Genomic DNA, 15268 nt, shown 5'->3' with positions numbered 1-15268 from the left:
AGGTGATTATACTGTGGTGTTTATGACAGGAAGAGTAATACATGAAAGCTATTAGCTTGTTTCTTTTCAAAATAATCGAGTATTAATTTTCATTTAGAAAAGCTAGAGATTGAATATTTTTAGGTTAGTTCAGAGGAAACCTGACTAGGGTGAGAAATAGGTTTAGTTCCTGTCCTAGAAAGATTTTTTTTCAGGTCAATCAAGGCAGAAGTTACCACAGTGAAAGTATTTAGTTTGTGCAGGTTTCAGACCAACAGTGTTTGTTTAGAAATCTCCAGGTTATTAAACGTTGAGAAAAAGTAAACTCTGTTTCATGAGTTCTTATTAAGAAGTAATTACACTTCACTGGACCAAAACTGTGGAGAATGAGGTTAAAGATCACACAACACCAGGTTATAGTCCAACAGGTTTAATTGGAAACACTGGCTTTCAGAGTGCCACTCCTTCACCACCTGAGGAAGGAGCGTCACTCCGAAAGCTAGTGCTTCCAATTAAACCTGTTGGACTATAACCTGGTGTTGTGTGATTTTTAACTTTGTACACCCCAGTCCAACACCGGCATCTCCAAATTGAGAATGAGGTTGAATTTAAAGATTTGATAAAGCAGTGTGATATCCCTGGATCTGTATCTCTGTAAAGTGATATTATTGGGGCATATGTTGAAAATTTTGTTTTGCTGTGTGTTTTAAGATCTTTCTAACTGTGTTGTATATCCAAATAGCTTTTTGTTTGTTTTCATCTTTGTGTGATAAACTTTGTTCTTTGGTTGAAAAAACTCTGCAGTTTCATGTGACTATGTTTCAGGGCCTAGCCACCATGTTAAACACAATAGATTAAAAAATTATGATCTATTAAGCCAGTATTCACTCAGGGATCTGACTGATCCAGTAATTCTATCAGCTGGGAATTCTGGACTGAGTAAAGATGGTCCATTTCCTTCCATAAGAGCAAGTAGTGAAACAGGTGGAGCTTTTCTCTTTAATCATAATCTTCCAGCTTCATGGTCATTGTTACTGATTTTGTTTCGTTTTAATTCCTGATTTATTTAATTCATTGATTTGATTTCCCCAACATAAAGTGGTAAGGTTCTGCTTCTTGCTAGATTATTAGTCTAGGGTTTGTGGATGACTAGTTCAGTGCTATAACCATCATAGCAACATACCCAAAATTAACTGGCTTACTTCGAAAGGGGAATTGTCAAACGGTGGTGATATGAAAACAAACATAAAGCTGACTTATGATCATACCATGTTTCACAAATATATACAAATATGACAATCCAGAGATTGCATCAGTTACCTTACAGAGGACAAGGATTCTTTTGTCTAAAAATCCAGACTTTGCCTTCAATTGCTTTTGAAATCTTGTAATTTTTCTTTAACGCCTTAAATATGTCAAAACACATCATCAGGAAAATCCCACCTTTTCAATTGGCTGCACACTATATAATCAGGAAAAGGTATAAACAACAGCTTTTAGCTTCTTGAATTCTCAAGTCACCCTTCTCCTCAACCCAAAATCACCAGAGCTTCCATTAAATGATACGGAAACTGTGTCCCTGAACTAAGAAGCTTTCAGATGGGATTCTAAGTTTACACAGTGAGGGGAGACCAAATTCAAATAGAAAGATTCTTCCCTCTGAATTTTTTTGTGATTGAATTTAATTTCAATAGCTTGAAAATGCATTTCCTTGATATTAATTGAACAATCTCACTTAAAACAAATAAGTTTAAAATAACATCCCCATATCTTAATAAAACAAAAAAATGTTGATGTTAGAAATCAGAAACTCAACAGGTCTGGCAGCATCTGTGGAGAGAGAGGGAGACTCACACAGAGTAAATCATAGAATCCCTGTAGTGTGGAGGCAGGCCATTCAGCCCATTGAGTCCAGATCGACCCTCCGAAGAGCATCTCACCCAAACCCTTTGCCCTACATTTCCCATGGCTAATCCACACATCCCTAGACATTATGAACAATTTCACCACCGCCATGGAACCTGCATTTCGTTGGATCGTGGGTGGAAACTCACGTATACACAATGTGCCAACTCCGCACAGACAGTGCCTGAGGTAGGAGTGCTAACCCACTGAGCCACCATGCCACAGTGCTTCGAGTCCAGTGACCCTGATGAAAAGTTATCTCAGTTTCTCCCTCCTTAGATGCTGCCGAGCTTCTCCAGCAACTTCTGGTTTTGTTTCAGATCCCCGAATCTTCCCTGTCATCTGGATTGTAAATGCTAAAATCCAGCCAACCACCCGCTGATTACCCCATGAGATCGAATCCAGTGGTATTACAGGCATACCGTCTGCACAGTCCCTGCTCACAGTCCCAGGGGAACACACACACACACACCCCTCTTGTTCTCACCAAAACCTCTCCAAGGGACACTGTCCAACCGACTCCGTTATGTGAAGCCTCTCATCCCTGGAAGAATTCTGGACCCTCTTATCCTCACATTCCTTCCCAGAGACAAATATTCACACAACGGGAAGGTTTGCCTCAGACTGGGGGGAACTGCTCAACTCCGTGCTGTCCATGTGCTCGGTACTTTGTAGCAATCGGCCACAGCAACGGAATAATGTGGGGTGTTGGAGATCCGAAAGCAGAGCGATCAACAAAGAGCCTGGGGAAACGTGAGCAGAGGCTGGCGAGAGAGCCAGGTTTCCGGGCTTCACCCCAGTGACCTTCCCTCCGAATGAAGGCGGGTCACGCCGATGCTTCTAGCCTTTGGGAGCTGCTTCTGCCGCTCTGTGACCCTGCCCGAGGCTCGACCCTCAGCCTAAAGCCCTCACAACACACACACCCACACACAGGACACAAATCTGCCACTGGCTGCTCTTCCTGACACCATTTCTCCTCTTACCTCGTCAGAGGCGAGCGGTAAGAGCCTGGCCTCAGCGCTGGTGCATTTTCTGCTGCGCGCATTGTCTGCTTTGATTTACAAACAAGGATGGGTCACTTATTCGACTGAAGACGGTTTTTAAAAAGCTGCAAAGTAGGCTTTGGCACATGCAGAGTCCCATCTCCATTGGGAGGGGGAGGTGTGGGCTGGGGGCTTTGTGGGGGAGAGAGAGAGAGTGGATGAATCCTGAAATGTTGTTGCCCTGAAACAGTCAAATAAGCGACAGCACCTGAGTGCGCCCTCATTGACCATGCAGTGGTGTGTTAGAGCCGAGCAGGAGACTGGGAGGGCACAGTCAGTGTGGGGCCAAGCCCAGTGCCAGTCAGTGCTGTCTGACTGAGACTCTCACTCTCTCCCGGAGTCTCCCTGTTCATTCCGCCTTCATCTCCTGCCTCCCGTTGTCATGGTGAGCGATGTGCTTTCATCACCGAGAGGATGCACTATTTGAGAATGAAAAATGTCGAGTTTTTTTTTCCCATGCCCCTATTGAAATGGTCTTTCCCACTTTTTTTTTCTCTCTAATGTCTGGGCTATTTTTGTCATTCGGCTGTAACGTGCCCGGATTAAAAGGCACCAGCCCCTGACCCAGGCAGCAGCAGCACGGGCCACGCCACTCCGAGCTCTGCCAGCTGCTGCATTTGAGAGGCGCCTACTCTGAGGGACAGGGCAACGGGCCAGCCTCCGTCCGGGGGTCACAATGGCCCGGGAAGCCGAGCCCTTCAGCAGGCGGGACCAGCCCTCACCAAGTCCGTGAGCAAGCCCCTTGCGGCTCGGGCTGGCCAGCGGGAAGGAGTCACATGGAGCTGACCAGGACTACGCTGCTGCTGCTCCTGGTCGCCCAGGTCGGGCTGTGTGCCAGCCTCGGCCCGGGGCTCGGGGGCAGTGGGAGGCCGCCTGCCGAGACAGCAGAAGCGGCCAGCTCCTTCCTGTTCTCCCGGGACCCTGCCACCCTGCTGCGGGTGAACTGCACTAAGCGGCTGGAGATCCGAGCTGGCAGCAATGGGCTACCAGGTGCCAGGGTCCAGTCTCTGGTCCAGGGGGCCATCGACACCTTGGTGCACGCCACCAACTTCCTCAACCTGGTCTTCCAGACCAATGACCTCCGGGAGTCCAGTGTAAAGGATGAGATGGAGTGGTACCATGCCCTGGTGAGGAGCATCGTAGAAGCCGATGCCAACATTGACAAGGCAATGCTCATCCTGGATGTGCCCACCATCCCCTCCAAATCCCAGCTGGTCCTCCAGGCTGCCAAGCGCCAGGACGCGATCTACCTGCGGGAACTCTCCTCGATCCCAGGGGATCCGGAGAACCAGACTGTGGGCAACAATTGGTTCAGCGCGATGAAACACGAAAAGACAGCGAATCTCAACAAGAGGATCTTAACCAATGACCTGAGGACACTGGACAGCCCGAAGTGGGGGCTCGGGCACAGCTACCTGACTGACAGAGGCCACATTCAGTGGTCTAGCCCGTTCTTAGATTGCGAAGATTATCAATTCATCCCCAAGTGGATGATGAGTTTGTCTTCTTCATTCTATGGACTGAAGCCAGATCTCAGTCCCGAGTTTAAGTAAGTTTAACACATTTCTTTAATTTGCTTTCTTCCAAACTAAACAACTGCGTTTTTTATTCATCGCAAAAGAATCGTTAAAAAAAACTCAAATCTGACTAGGAATATTTAATGTTTGTTTCCGAGAAATTCTCATCCATTAGGAGTCTGAAATTCAAACAGCTTCCTGCCTTTCACTTGCGGTTTTTTTTTGTTTGAACTCTACCTCTCTCTTGTTCTTTTTTCTTTCACCTCCTGCATTGCTTTCCTCCAGCTTTCACCTTCCTTCTGCTTTTTGGTTACTCCTTCAAATCTATAAGAATGAACCAGGTGGTGAACTGTTGTTTCCATTCGATTTGACCTTGTCGCTCAAAATGGAGAATCTTCCACTTTCACTCCAGAACTCCAAAGGCAGACATTGAGCTAAAATAAAGTGAGGGGAAGTTGCTGCATCCTCAGATCTAAGCTCTTCACGAGGTACAAAGGTCTACTGAATAGTATATTTATATCACCACATCTGGTGCTGTGGTTCTACTGTGAAATGATCTTTGAAAAAAAGGAGTGTAGCTGGCTTCCTATTTAACTTGCTTCATTCTGCACATTTATTGGACATTCAGAGAACAGACTTAAGACAGAGAACAGAATATGTTTCTGCTTCCTTAAAACAGGGAACCATGTTGGACACATTGTCTGGGATTTGTAAAGAGATCGAAACAGAAAATGCTGGAAATATTCGGCAGGTTTGGCAGCCTCTGTGGAGAGTCACCTTGTCAGTTCTGTGCAGGCACGGTGGCTCAGTGGTTAGCACTGCTGCCTCACAATGCTAGGGACTGGGGTTTGATTCCACCCTTGGGCGACTGTCTGTTTGGAGTTTGCACATTCTCACTGTGTCTGTGCAGATTCCTCCCGCACTGTAAGCATGTGCAGATTAGGTGGATTCGTCATGCTAATACTAAGCTTGGACTTTTCTCTCTGAAGAGAAGGAGGAAAAGAGGTGACCTGATCGAGGTATACAAGATAATTAGAGGAATAGATATAGTCAACAGCAAGAGACTTTTCCCCAGGGCAGGATTGACTGGCACAAGGGGTCATAGTTCTAAGATATTAGGAGAAAGATATAGAGGGATGTCAGAGGCAGGTTCTTTACACAGAGAGTTGTGAATGCATGTAACGCGTTGCCAGCGGTGGTGGTGGAAGCAGAGTCATTGGGGACATTTAAGTGACCGCTGGACATGAACATGGAGAGCAGTGAGTTGAGGGGTGCGTAGGTTAAGTAATTTTATTTTACATTAGGATTAATCCTTGACACAACATCGTGGGCCAAAGGGCCTGTTCTGGGAGGCACTTTTCTATGTTCTATGTTCTAAATTGTCTGTGGTGACTAGGGATGTATGGGTCAGCCATGGGGAATACAGGGACAGAGTAGGGGTTGGGTCTGAGAGGGATGCTGTTCAGAAGGTCAGTATGGGCTGAATGGCCTATTTCAACTCTGTCGGGATTCTATCTGTGTTTTCACTCCACTCTGCTGTCTGACCTGATTATTTTCAGTTTAGATTTGAGATTTTCAGCATCCACATTATTTTGCTTTCATTTGCTAAAATCTCTTCTGACAAGCCTGTGAAAGAAAAGGCAGTTTGTTTTGATGTGTACCATGGTCAACATCATGACATCACTGTGGAAGATCATGTAGACTTTTTCTCTGCAGCTATGTCTTCCTGGAAAGAGTTGCTGCTTTATGAAAGAAAGCGTGCGAGCAATATAGTCTGTGTGGAGATATGAACAGGAATTGACTGGTCAATCACATTGAGTCTGCTCCCCCATGTAAATAAGCTGAAACTTTATTGCTGGAACAGCACAGCAGGTCAGGCAGCATCTAGGGAACAGAAGATTCGACGTTTCGGGCACATGCCCTTCTTCAGGAATGAGCAGAGTGTTCAGCAGGAGAAGATAAAAGGTAGGGAGGAGGGACTTGGAGGAGGGGCGTTGGAAATGTGATAGGTGGAAAGAGGTCAAGGTGAGGGTGATAGGTCGGAGTAGGGTGGAGGCGGAGAGGACAAGAAGAAGACTGCAGGTCAGGAAGGCGATGCCGGGCTGGAGGGATTCGGCTGAGACAAGGGGGGGGGAGGGGGGATGAAGAAACTGGTGAAGTCCAAGTTCATCCCCTGCGGTTGGAGGGTTCCCAGTCGGAAGATAAGACGCTCCTCCTCCGACCGTCGGGTTGTTGTGGTTTGGCGGTGGATGAGTCCAATGACCTGCATATCCTCGGTGGAGTGGGAGGGGGAGTGGAAATGCTGTGCTACAGGGTGACTGGGTTGGTTCGTCCGGGTGGCCCAGAGGTGCTCTCTGAATCGCTCCGCAAGTAGGCGGCCTGTCTCCCCAATATAGAGGAGGCCACACCGGCTGCAGCGGATGCAGTAGATGATGTGGGTGGAGGTGCAGGTGAATCTGTGGCGGATATGGAAGTTTCCCTTGGGGCCTTAGAGAGAAGTGAGGGGGGAGGTGTGGGCGCAAGTGTTGCACCTCCTGCGGGGGCAAGGGAGTGCTGTTCCAGCAATAAAGTTTCAGCTTTGATCTCCAGCGTCTGCAGACCTCACTTTCTCCCCCATATAAATAAACCATGGTTAACCTATTGGCAGCTTTTGAGACGTATACTTCATCACCTTTACCCAACAAAGACCTGTCATCACAGTTTTGAATATTTCAGTGGACCTCCAAAATTCATGTGGAAAACACTGAGTGTTCCAAGGTACAGGATTAAGGATCCAGTAAAAAGGCTTGGATTTCAATCCAAGTTCCAGTTCTAGGCACTGAATTTTAGGAAGGATGTAAAGTTAATAGAGAGAGTTTAGCAAAGATTCATCACAGTGTTTATAATTACTTTAATCAACATGTTTGTATGTGCAGGAGCTGCTGCCACTGGATTTGACAGAGGTGTTCAAAATCATGAGAGCCCTGGACAGTGTATATAGGCAGAAACTGTTCTTGTCGTTAAAAGAGTTGAGAGTTAGAGATGACTGGTAAAAGAAACAACAAATTTCTCCCATTCTTGGTATGAAAATGCCTTCAATCTTCATTCCCGAGGCCGAGGCTTCATTTTATCTATTCTCTTGTGGACATGAGCATCCCTGGCTGAGCCAACATTTATTGCCCGTCCCTAGTTGCCCCTTGAGAAGGTGGGGGTGAGCTGCCTTCTTGAACTGCTGCAGTCCATGTGCTGTAGGTAGACTCACAATACCCTTAGGTAGGGAGTTTCAGGAGATTTTAAGAACATGTCTTATTTTAGATTCCTCCCACAGGAGGATATAGCTCCTCATTTTAATCTTTTTCACATCCTAAACAGCTCAATAAGATCACCCACCAACCTGTTAAATTCAAGAGAATACAATCCAGGTTCATTCAATTAGCCTTCAATATTTAATATTTCAAGTCCCCTGAAACACAGACACTGGATGGAAATCAGAAATAAATGTAACAATCCAGAAACACAAAGGATACGTGGTCACTCAGCTGAAACATTAACGCCATCTTCCTCTTTGTACAGCTGCTGCCTCGCATCTGCTGAGTTATTCCAGTAATTTCTGTTTACACTCTTTCCTGTAGAAAAGAGCTTTATGATAGAAAAAGAAATGAAAGCATTGAAAAATAATACAAGGAAATTGAATTTTTAAAAATAAATGTCTTATTTTGTGGTAAGGGGCCAACACTGGAAAAGTCAAAGTTTCTTGCCCATTCCCTTGTGCTGAGTGGCTTGCTGGCCACTCAGAGGGTATTGTTGTTAGTCAACATGTAGCCCAGGCCGGATATGACCATCAGTGAACCAGACAGGATTTACAAGGATCAATGGTAGCTTCACTGTGACCATTCCTGAGCATAGCTTTCAATTCCAGATTTCACTAATTGGATCAACTGCCATGAAGAGACTTGAACCTGTGACCCCTGACCCTTAGCTTGGAGCATTCTGGGGTAGTAGCCAAACCACCACATGCCCTGATGTTTAAATGGGAGAAGTTACACTTAGTCCCCATGTAGCAAAAGAGGCTGGGGGTAATCTGATAGAGATGTTAATCATGACAAGCTTAAATAAATTAACAGAAATAACTGTTCTCATTAACTGATAGCACAAGGGTTTGGAGACTTTCTACAAGCGAAGATTTCTACTGGAAATGGGGTGAAAGATTGAAGGAAAAAACTTGTACAGCTACAGGGTATAGAGTTTATGCTTGGACTGACTGGATTGCTCTACTGAGAACTGACATGGAGTTGTTGGGCTGAATGGCCTCCTCCTGTGCAATAATGACTCTATAACTCCACGAGAATTACACTTAAATGACATTTAGTCCTGTGTGCTCTTCTCCTGGAAAAGCTGTTGTGACCACTGATCCTTTTCTGTTCTGTAATCAACAAGATGTTAAGATCTGTATGTGGGTGTGATGCTGAATTGTCACTCCAAGCATCAACCTATCTATAAACAGATGAATCATCCACTCTCATATCAAAATAATTTTTATATTGAATTAACATACTTGCTTTAATTGCTGTCAAGTTCATTTTCAGAGATGGGATTAATATTTGTTAAGTAATATTTGCATACATCATCATGTCCCTTAAGGTGGTAATCCTGTGATTTTTCATTCGGCGTGGGAGGAGGGGAGTCTGTTTCTAAAAAAAAAGTCCCTCTTCATTGCTTTCAGCTTACATCTTATGGACAATACCTCGGGGTCTCTGGCAGATGGAGCTCTGGCAGTCATTCTGTGTAATTATGAACTCCTTCCTCCCATCTCCTCCTTGATCTTTATTCCAATATTTATTCCAAGAACTGATTGTCTTGCATTTCACCTCTGAGGGCATTAAAGACCAACGGGCACATGTTAGCAATGGGTGATAAGGTTCCTTCGTGAAGGATATTTGTGAAACAATTTAATTTGACAATTGGTTATGTTGAGATTTGGGCAAGATTTTTCCCGCAGGCATCAAGACCCTGATGCTAGAATACAGTTGTGGGGGGCACGAGTCCCTGAGGCCACAGCTACTGGCATCCAGACCAGCAGAGCTTTCCTCTTCCTAACTGGCTCATTCTGTGTTTGCTGACCTATTAAGGAAGGAGGGCAGAATCTTGCCTTTGCCAAGCCAATCGGGGGTTACCAGTTCACGGGCAGTCCCACTGGGAGAGGTGGGCATTGCTGAGACAGGTCAGAGATGGCCAGGCTGACTCAATGTGGAGGCATAAATTTAATCTAAAACTTCATGGGGCCAACCAGACAGTCAGAGTGGAGAGAAACCAGTGGTTGGACTACGTGTCTAACCCCATTTTTGAGGGTACGGGATTCTGGCTCTGTTTCCAGACTGTTGCTCAGTGGATGAGTCCATTAAACTGGCAATGGGCTGCTCTGTCACTAGCAAAAGGCATTGAATGTACAATCGGCTACCTGCCTCCACGCGGCTGATGTCTGTGCCTCCCTGACGATGAGAAAATGTTAGAAAGCTGTCCCATTGAGCCTTCACCCACCATCATTCCTGAATCGCAATTTCCAAACATGTTGCACAAGGTCTGGGAAAGTTCAGGGCTCATGCTCACAACCATTGGGCCTCTCATCCAACAACCTCTCCCCAAGCCTGAGAGCCCAGGCTGTCACAGGTAATCGACTGGTACCTAGCCCGAGGCGGGGTTCAGCCTTTAACAGAGCCTTCAGGCAAACCATCTCCCAGTCAAGGAAGCCTCACAGCCCAATCCATTCCCTCTCAGCTGACATCCAAATATTTAGCAGAGATCACTGGATCTCCATTAACAGAATCAGTCTGGGTTGATTTTTCCTTCCAGTTGTAACAGCCCACTACCCAGTTTTCACTGCGAAAGCAACATAGGAATTGTAAGATGCTGCAACAGCCAAGATGCTTCTGGTTTTGCCATGGTTAACCACAGCAATCAATCTCTGTCAATGGATCTAGAACAGAGCCAGATGTGGAGTGAAGAAATCTCTTGTAAAGCATAGATCCAAAGTAATCTCCTCTGCACCTTCCACCCATCTGGAGACTGGGCCTCAAATTACTCTTATGCCAATCACAAAATGTTCACCAACATGACACAGAGACAACATGGAAAGTCAGAGTTCCTCAGTTGAGACGAAGCTGGATAGGTACATGAGAGAGAAAGGAATGGAAGGGTTATGTTGACTGGGTGAGATAATGTAAAGTGTGGGAATAGTGCTGTGCATCATTAACACTGGCATGGACCAGTTGAATTTGTTGGTGTTTTGCAAAATTCCACTGAATTCTGTGTCACTGTTTTTACCAATGTGTAACATGGTGTAGCCTAGATCAATGCCTCACCCTCTGATTATTCTTTCTGCCAAGGCAGGGGGCTATCATTTTGTTAGGGCTGAGTGGTGGGAAGGGAGGTCTTGTATCATCTGATAGTACAACCAGCAATAGGAACATAGCAAATGGAATTTCATGCAAACTCCCATCCTACTAATTTCTGGTTCTACAATAAAATGCTTCATTGCATTAGAATTCAGTGACTTCAATACATTTGAGCCCTTTCCTTCTCATTTGGAAATACTCCTGGCATGATGGGTGGAATGCTATCTTCCTCTGTAGAAAATATCTATTGTTGTAATCATCATTTGATTCTACAAGATAACAAAAGAGACAGATATCGGGGAGAAGTGAGTCAACAGATGCATTCAGGCAAAATGTGCACTCACTGCCATGTCTTTCCACCATTGTCAATCTGACAAATTAATGTTAACTATTAAGATCAAAGTGGAGTTTAAAATCAAGTGGGCTTGTTCACAGGACTGACTCAATAATGACTAGGCTGTCACCTCATGGTGCTACCTCTCTGGTTGAATTCTGTCTCATCGTTATGACCATAACTTCAGCCATCACGGGTTTAACCTCTGGAATTCCCTCTGTAAATTGCTCCAAGCCCTCTCCTTCTTTAGATACTTTTTAATCCACCCGTTCAGAAATGTTATTACCCTCCTTTTGTGCAGGTGGGACTTGAACTCAGGCTTCCTGCCCCAGAGGAAAGGACAGTACTGCTGCATCAAAATAGCTCTGTCTGCTTTTTATGAAATAGTTTTTCAAGGAATAGTGTTAATTCCAATTTATCAGCATGAAGAGTGTACCATAGACCTGAGCATTATAGGTATTTTCTCTTCATCCTGATTAAGATTCCCCCACGTCTGTAGCAGATGGAACCTGAACCTGACCATCCATTTCACTTCTCCAGAAAAGCCCCATTTCTCTTTCTTTAACACTTTCTTTAGACATTACTTCACGAGTCCTATTGTCTCCTCCATTGGTTCAATCAGTTTTTGTCTGCTTTTTTTGTAGAATCCCGACAGTGAGTAACCCACCCAGACCTATTCCCTATCTTATCACTCTATATTTCCCCTGACTAATGCACCTAACCTACACATTCCTGACCATTGTGAACAATTTAGCATGGCCAATTTACCTAACCTGCACATCTTTGGACCATGGGAGGAAACCAGAACTGAAATATTAACAAAGTACAACAGATGCTGAAGATCTGGAATAAAAATAGCAAGTGCTGGAGAAGCTCAGGAGGTCTGGCAGCATCAGTGGAGAGAGAAACAAAGATACATTTCGAGTCTGTTATGAATCTCCTTTGGAGCTCCTGTCTTGAAGGAGAGACATGGGAATCAGAACATTACCTCTGTTTTTCTCTCTCCACAGATGCTGCCAGACCTGCTGAGTTTCTCCAGCAATTTCTGTTTTATATTTTCTCTGATTACACTCCTGTGATGAATCTTGGGACTTTTTGCAATGTTAAAGGAATTATATAAATGTGTATTGTTGTCTTATCTACATCCAGGAAATCAGCTGATTTCAAAGAAGGGGCAGGGTCAATAGATTTATTTGCAATTTTCACCTCTGCACATAATACAAATTAGGGATGAGAGTTTCTACCCTTTGCCAGTGCTGGTCAGGATCTGATTAAAGTGTTTTTTGATATCATAATTTAGTTCCTAACATTCACAGTGCATAACTGTCCACAATGGCACAACTGATGAATGCAATCTGGGGTGCAAAAGCAAAATGTTGCAGTGAACACTTTGAACACACCATATTGAGGCTGCAGCTGAAGCATAGCTTTGACAGTGTAGAGGGAGCTTCACTCTGCATCGAACAGTGTTATTCAGGTCCTGGAACTGAGTGATGTACTCATAGGGTGGCTGAAATGAAACATGTCTATTCTCCACCCTGACAAACTCAATAAAAGCCTTAAAAGAAATAAATTAACCTGAAATATCTTTGGTTTACACGAAAGTGACAAGTATCAAATGAAGAATACTACATAATATTCAGTGCATGTTATACCATGTTCACTGTTTTTGAAAGGGTCACCGGACCCAAAACGTTAACTTGGATTTCTCTCCACAAATGCTGCAAGACCTGCTGAGATTTTGCAGCAATTTCTCTTTTTGTTTCACATTTGTTTTATTGATTCATGGTGAGTGTGAATTGCTGGCAGGACCATTGTTTATTGCCTATTGCTGTTGAGTAGGTGGTGGTGACCTGTCTTCTGAAACCACTGCAGTCCATTTAGTGTGGGTAGACCCACAATGCAGTTAGGGAGGGGATTCCAGTGATGGTGGAGGGACAGTGATATACAGGCCATTCTGCCACAATACAACAGTTGTGTTCCACTGCAACTTCGTGCTATAGAAAATCGCGCTATGGAAAACCCGTCTAGAAAATTGCACTGTAGGACATCGCAAATAGAAATTTGTTATACTCGATCAGCAGAAAGTTTGCGTTATCCAAACAACATCCACAATTTGTCAGTTGCGTTATAGCCAATTTGTGCTGACAAAAGGAGCGTTTTGCAGAATGGCCTGTATTTCCTTGACAGGGTGGTGTGTAACTTGGAGGAGATGTTGCATGTGTTTCCATTCCATGTGTCCTTCGAGATAATTGTGGTCGTGGGTTTGGAAGGTAGTTCCTCAGGAACCTTTGTGAATCTCTACAGTGAGATCTCTTGTAAATGGTATGCAGATCCATTCTCATATTTTGTTAGTTCCTAGAGATTTATGTATTTGTCTTGAAATGGGATCAACTTGTTGCTGATGAACAGGAATGGGCTGGAGCACAAGTACAGCAGCTGAAGTGCTGTTTGATGCACAGAGAAAAGAAGAGGTCTTGAGTTCTCAGTTGACTGATCTGTGAGGTGCGAAACTGTCCACTTGATTGGAGTTGGAACTCGCAGTTATTTTATAGCAGCCCCAAGTGTAGAATACAATCACAGTGCAGAGAAGGAGGCTCTTTAGCCCATTGCTCCTGTGCCAGCTCTTTGAAATAGCTTTCCAATTAATCCTAATCCCTCAATACTTTCCTATAGCTTGGCAAATTTATCCGTCTGAAGTACATTTGAAATTCCTTTCAAAAGGTATAATTAAATCTGCTCTCAGAGCCACCCAGGCAATTTATTACATACTCAAACTTGCTGTGGAAACATAATTCTCTTCACCACCCCTTGCATTGTTTTCCTAAGAATCTCATATTTCTTTTCTCTGGTTATCAACTCTTAGTGAAAAACAGTTTGTCCCGATTTACTCCATCAAAGCTCTATATAAATTTTGTTAAAACTCCCCTTAGCTATCTCTGGTCGGAGGAGAACAATCCCAATTTCTTCATTCTCTCCAATAACTGGAGTCCTTCATCCTTGTACCATTCTAATAAATTTCCCCTGCAGCCAGTTCAAGACCTCGATAATGCCAACAGATCCAACTTGACCTTTATTTAGAGTTATAGAATCATAGAGATGTACAACATGAAAACAGACCCTTCAGTCCAACTCGTCCATGCTGATCAGATATCCTAAACTAATCTAGTCCCATTTTCTAGCACTTGGACCTTATCCCTCTATACCCTTCCTATTCATACACCCATCCAGATGCCTTTTAAATCTTGTAATTGCACCAGCCTCCACCACTTCCTCTGGCAGCTCATTCCATATACACACCACCCTTTGCGTGAAAAAGTTACCTCTTAGGTCCCTTTTAAATTTTTCCCCTCTCACCCTAAACCTCTAGTTCTGGACTGCCCCGCCCTAGGGAAAAGATTCATTTCAGTGATATTCCTTATCACTGTTTCCACAAGTCAATGAGCAAAGTTAGCAGAACATCATTGTGGGTTTAAACAGCATTGTGAGTCTACCCACAGCGCATGGACTGTAGTGGTTCATTAAGGCAGCTCACCACCACCTTCTCAAGGGTAACTATGGAGGGACACTAAATGTGGGCCCAGCTAGTGATGCCTAAGTCCCCCTCATGAATTTTTAAAATCACTCTGTATCATCGACCAACTCTGCACTCCCAAATCAAATATCTGTGTCTCCTGATCTGAAGTGGGAGGGGATATTGAGAGAGTATGTCTCCAATTCATATGTTTTTCTCACATCCATTGAGAATTTCAAACCACAATTGTAATAGAGTCTGACTGTGGCTTACTCATTCAAATGGAGCATCCATTTGTGGTGCTTGATATATCAGCTGTAGCTCAGCCAGCAGCATACGTATTTCTGAGTACAAAACCATTGGTTTCAAGGCTCACTCCAGTGATTTGAGGACAACATGAAGGCTGACACACTTGGTGTAGTCCTGAGGGAGTGCTGCAATATTAAATGTTCAGTCTTTCAGATACAGTCATAAAGCCACACACCATGGGAACAGACCCTTCCTTCCAACCAGTCCACAATGACCATGTTCCCAGTCCCACCTGCTTGTGCTTGACCCATATCCCTCCGAAACTTTCAAATTCATTGACTTATTCAAATATCTTT

At 44.3% G+C, this 15268-nt stretch overlaps 1 protein-coding gene across 2 annotated transcripts in view; it reads left to right on the top strand.

The window, feature by feature from the left end:
- The first annotated feature begins 3046 nt into the window (after window positions 1-3046).
- gpr179 (G protein-coupled receptor 179) overlaps window positions 3047-15268 on the top strand; it is a 102016-nt gene continuing 89794 nt past the window's right edge. Inside the window, exon 1 of one of the 2 annotated variants that reach the window (XM_043674810.1) lies at window positions 3047-4476. In XM_043674810.1, the coding sequence (XP_043530745.1) occupies window positions 3704-4476 (773 nt within the window). In that variant the 5' untranslated portion in view covers window positions 3047-3703. The remainder of the gene's footprint in view (window positions 4477-15268) is intronic. The other variant, XM_043674809.1, reaches the window with a different exon arrangement.

Source organism: Chiloscyllium plagiosum, chromosome 33 (genome assembly GCF_004010195.1).
Source record: "Chiloscyllium plagiosum isolate BGI_BamShark_2017 chromosome 33, ASM401019v2, whole genome shotgun sequence".
NCBI lineage: Eukaryota > Metazoa > Chordata > Chondrichthyes > Orectolobiformes > Hemiscylliidae > Chiloscyllium > Chiloscyllium plagiosum.
This window is presented reverse-complemented; position numbering and strand designations above follow the sequence as displayed.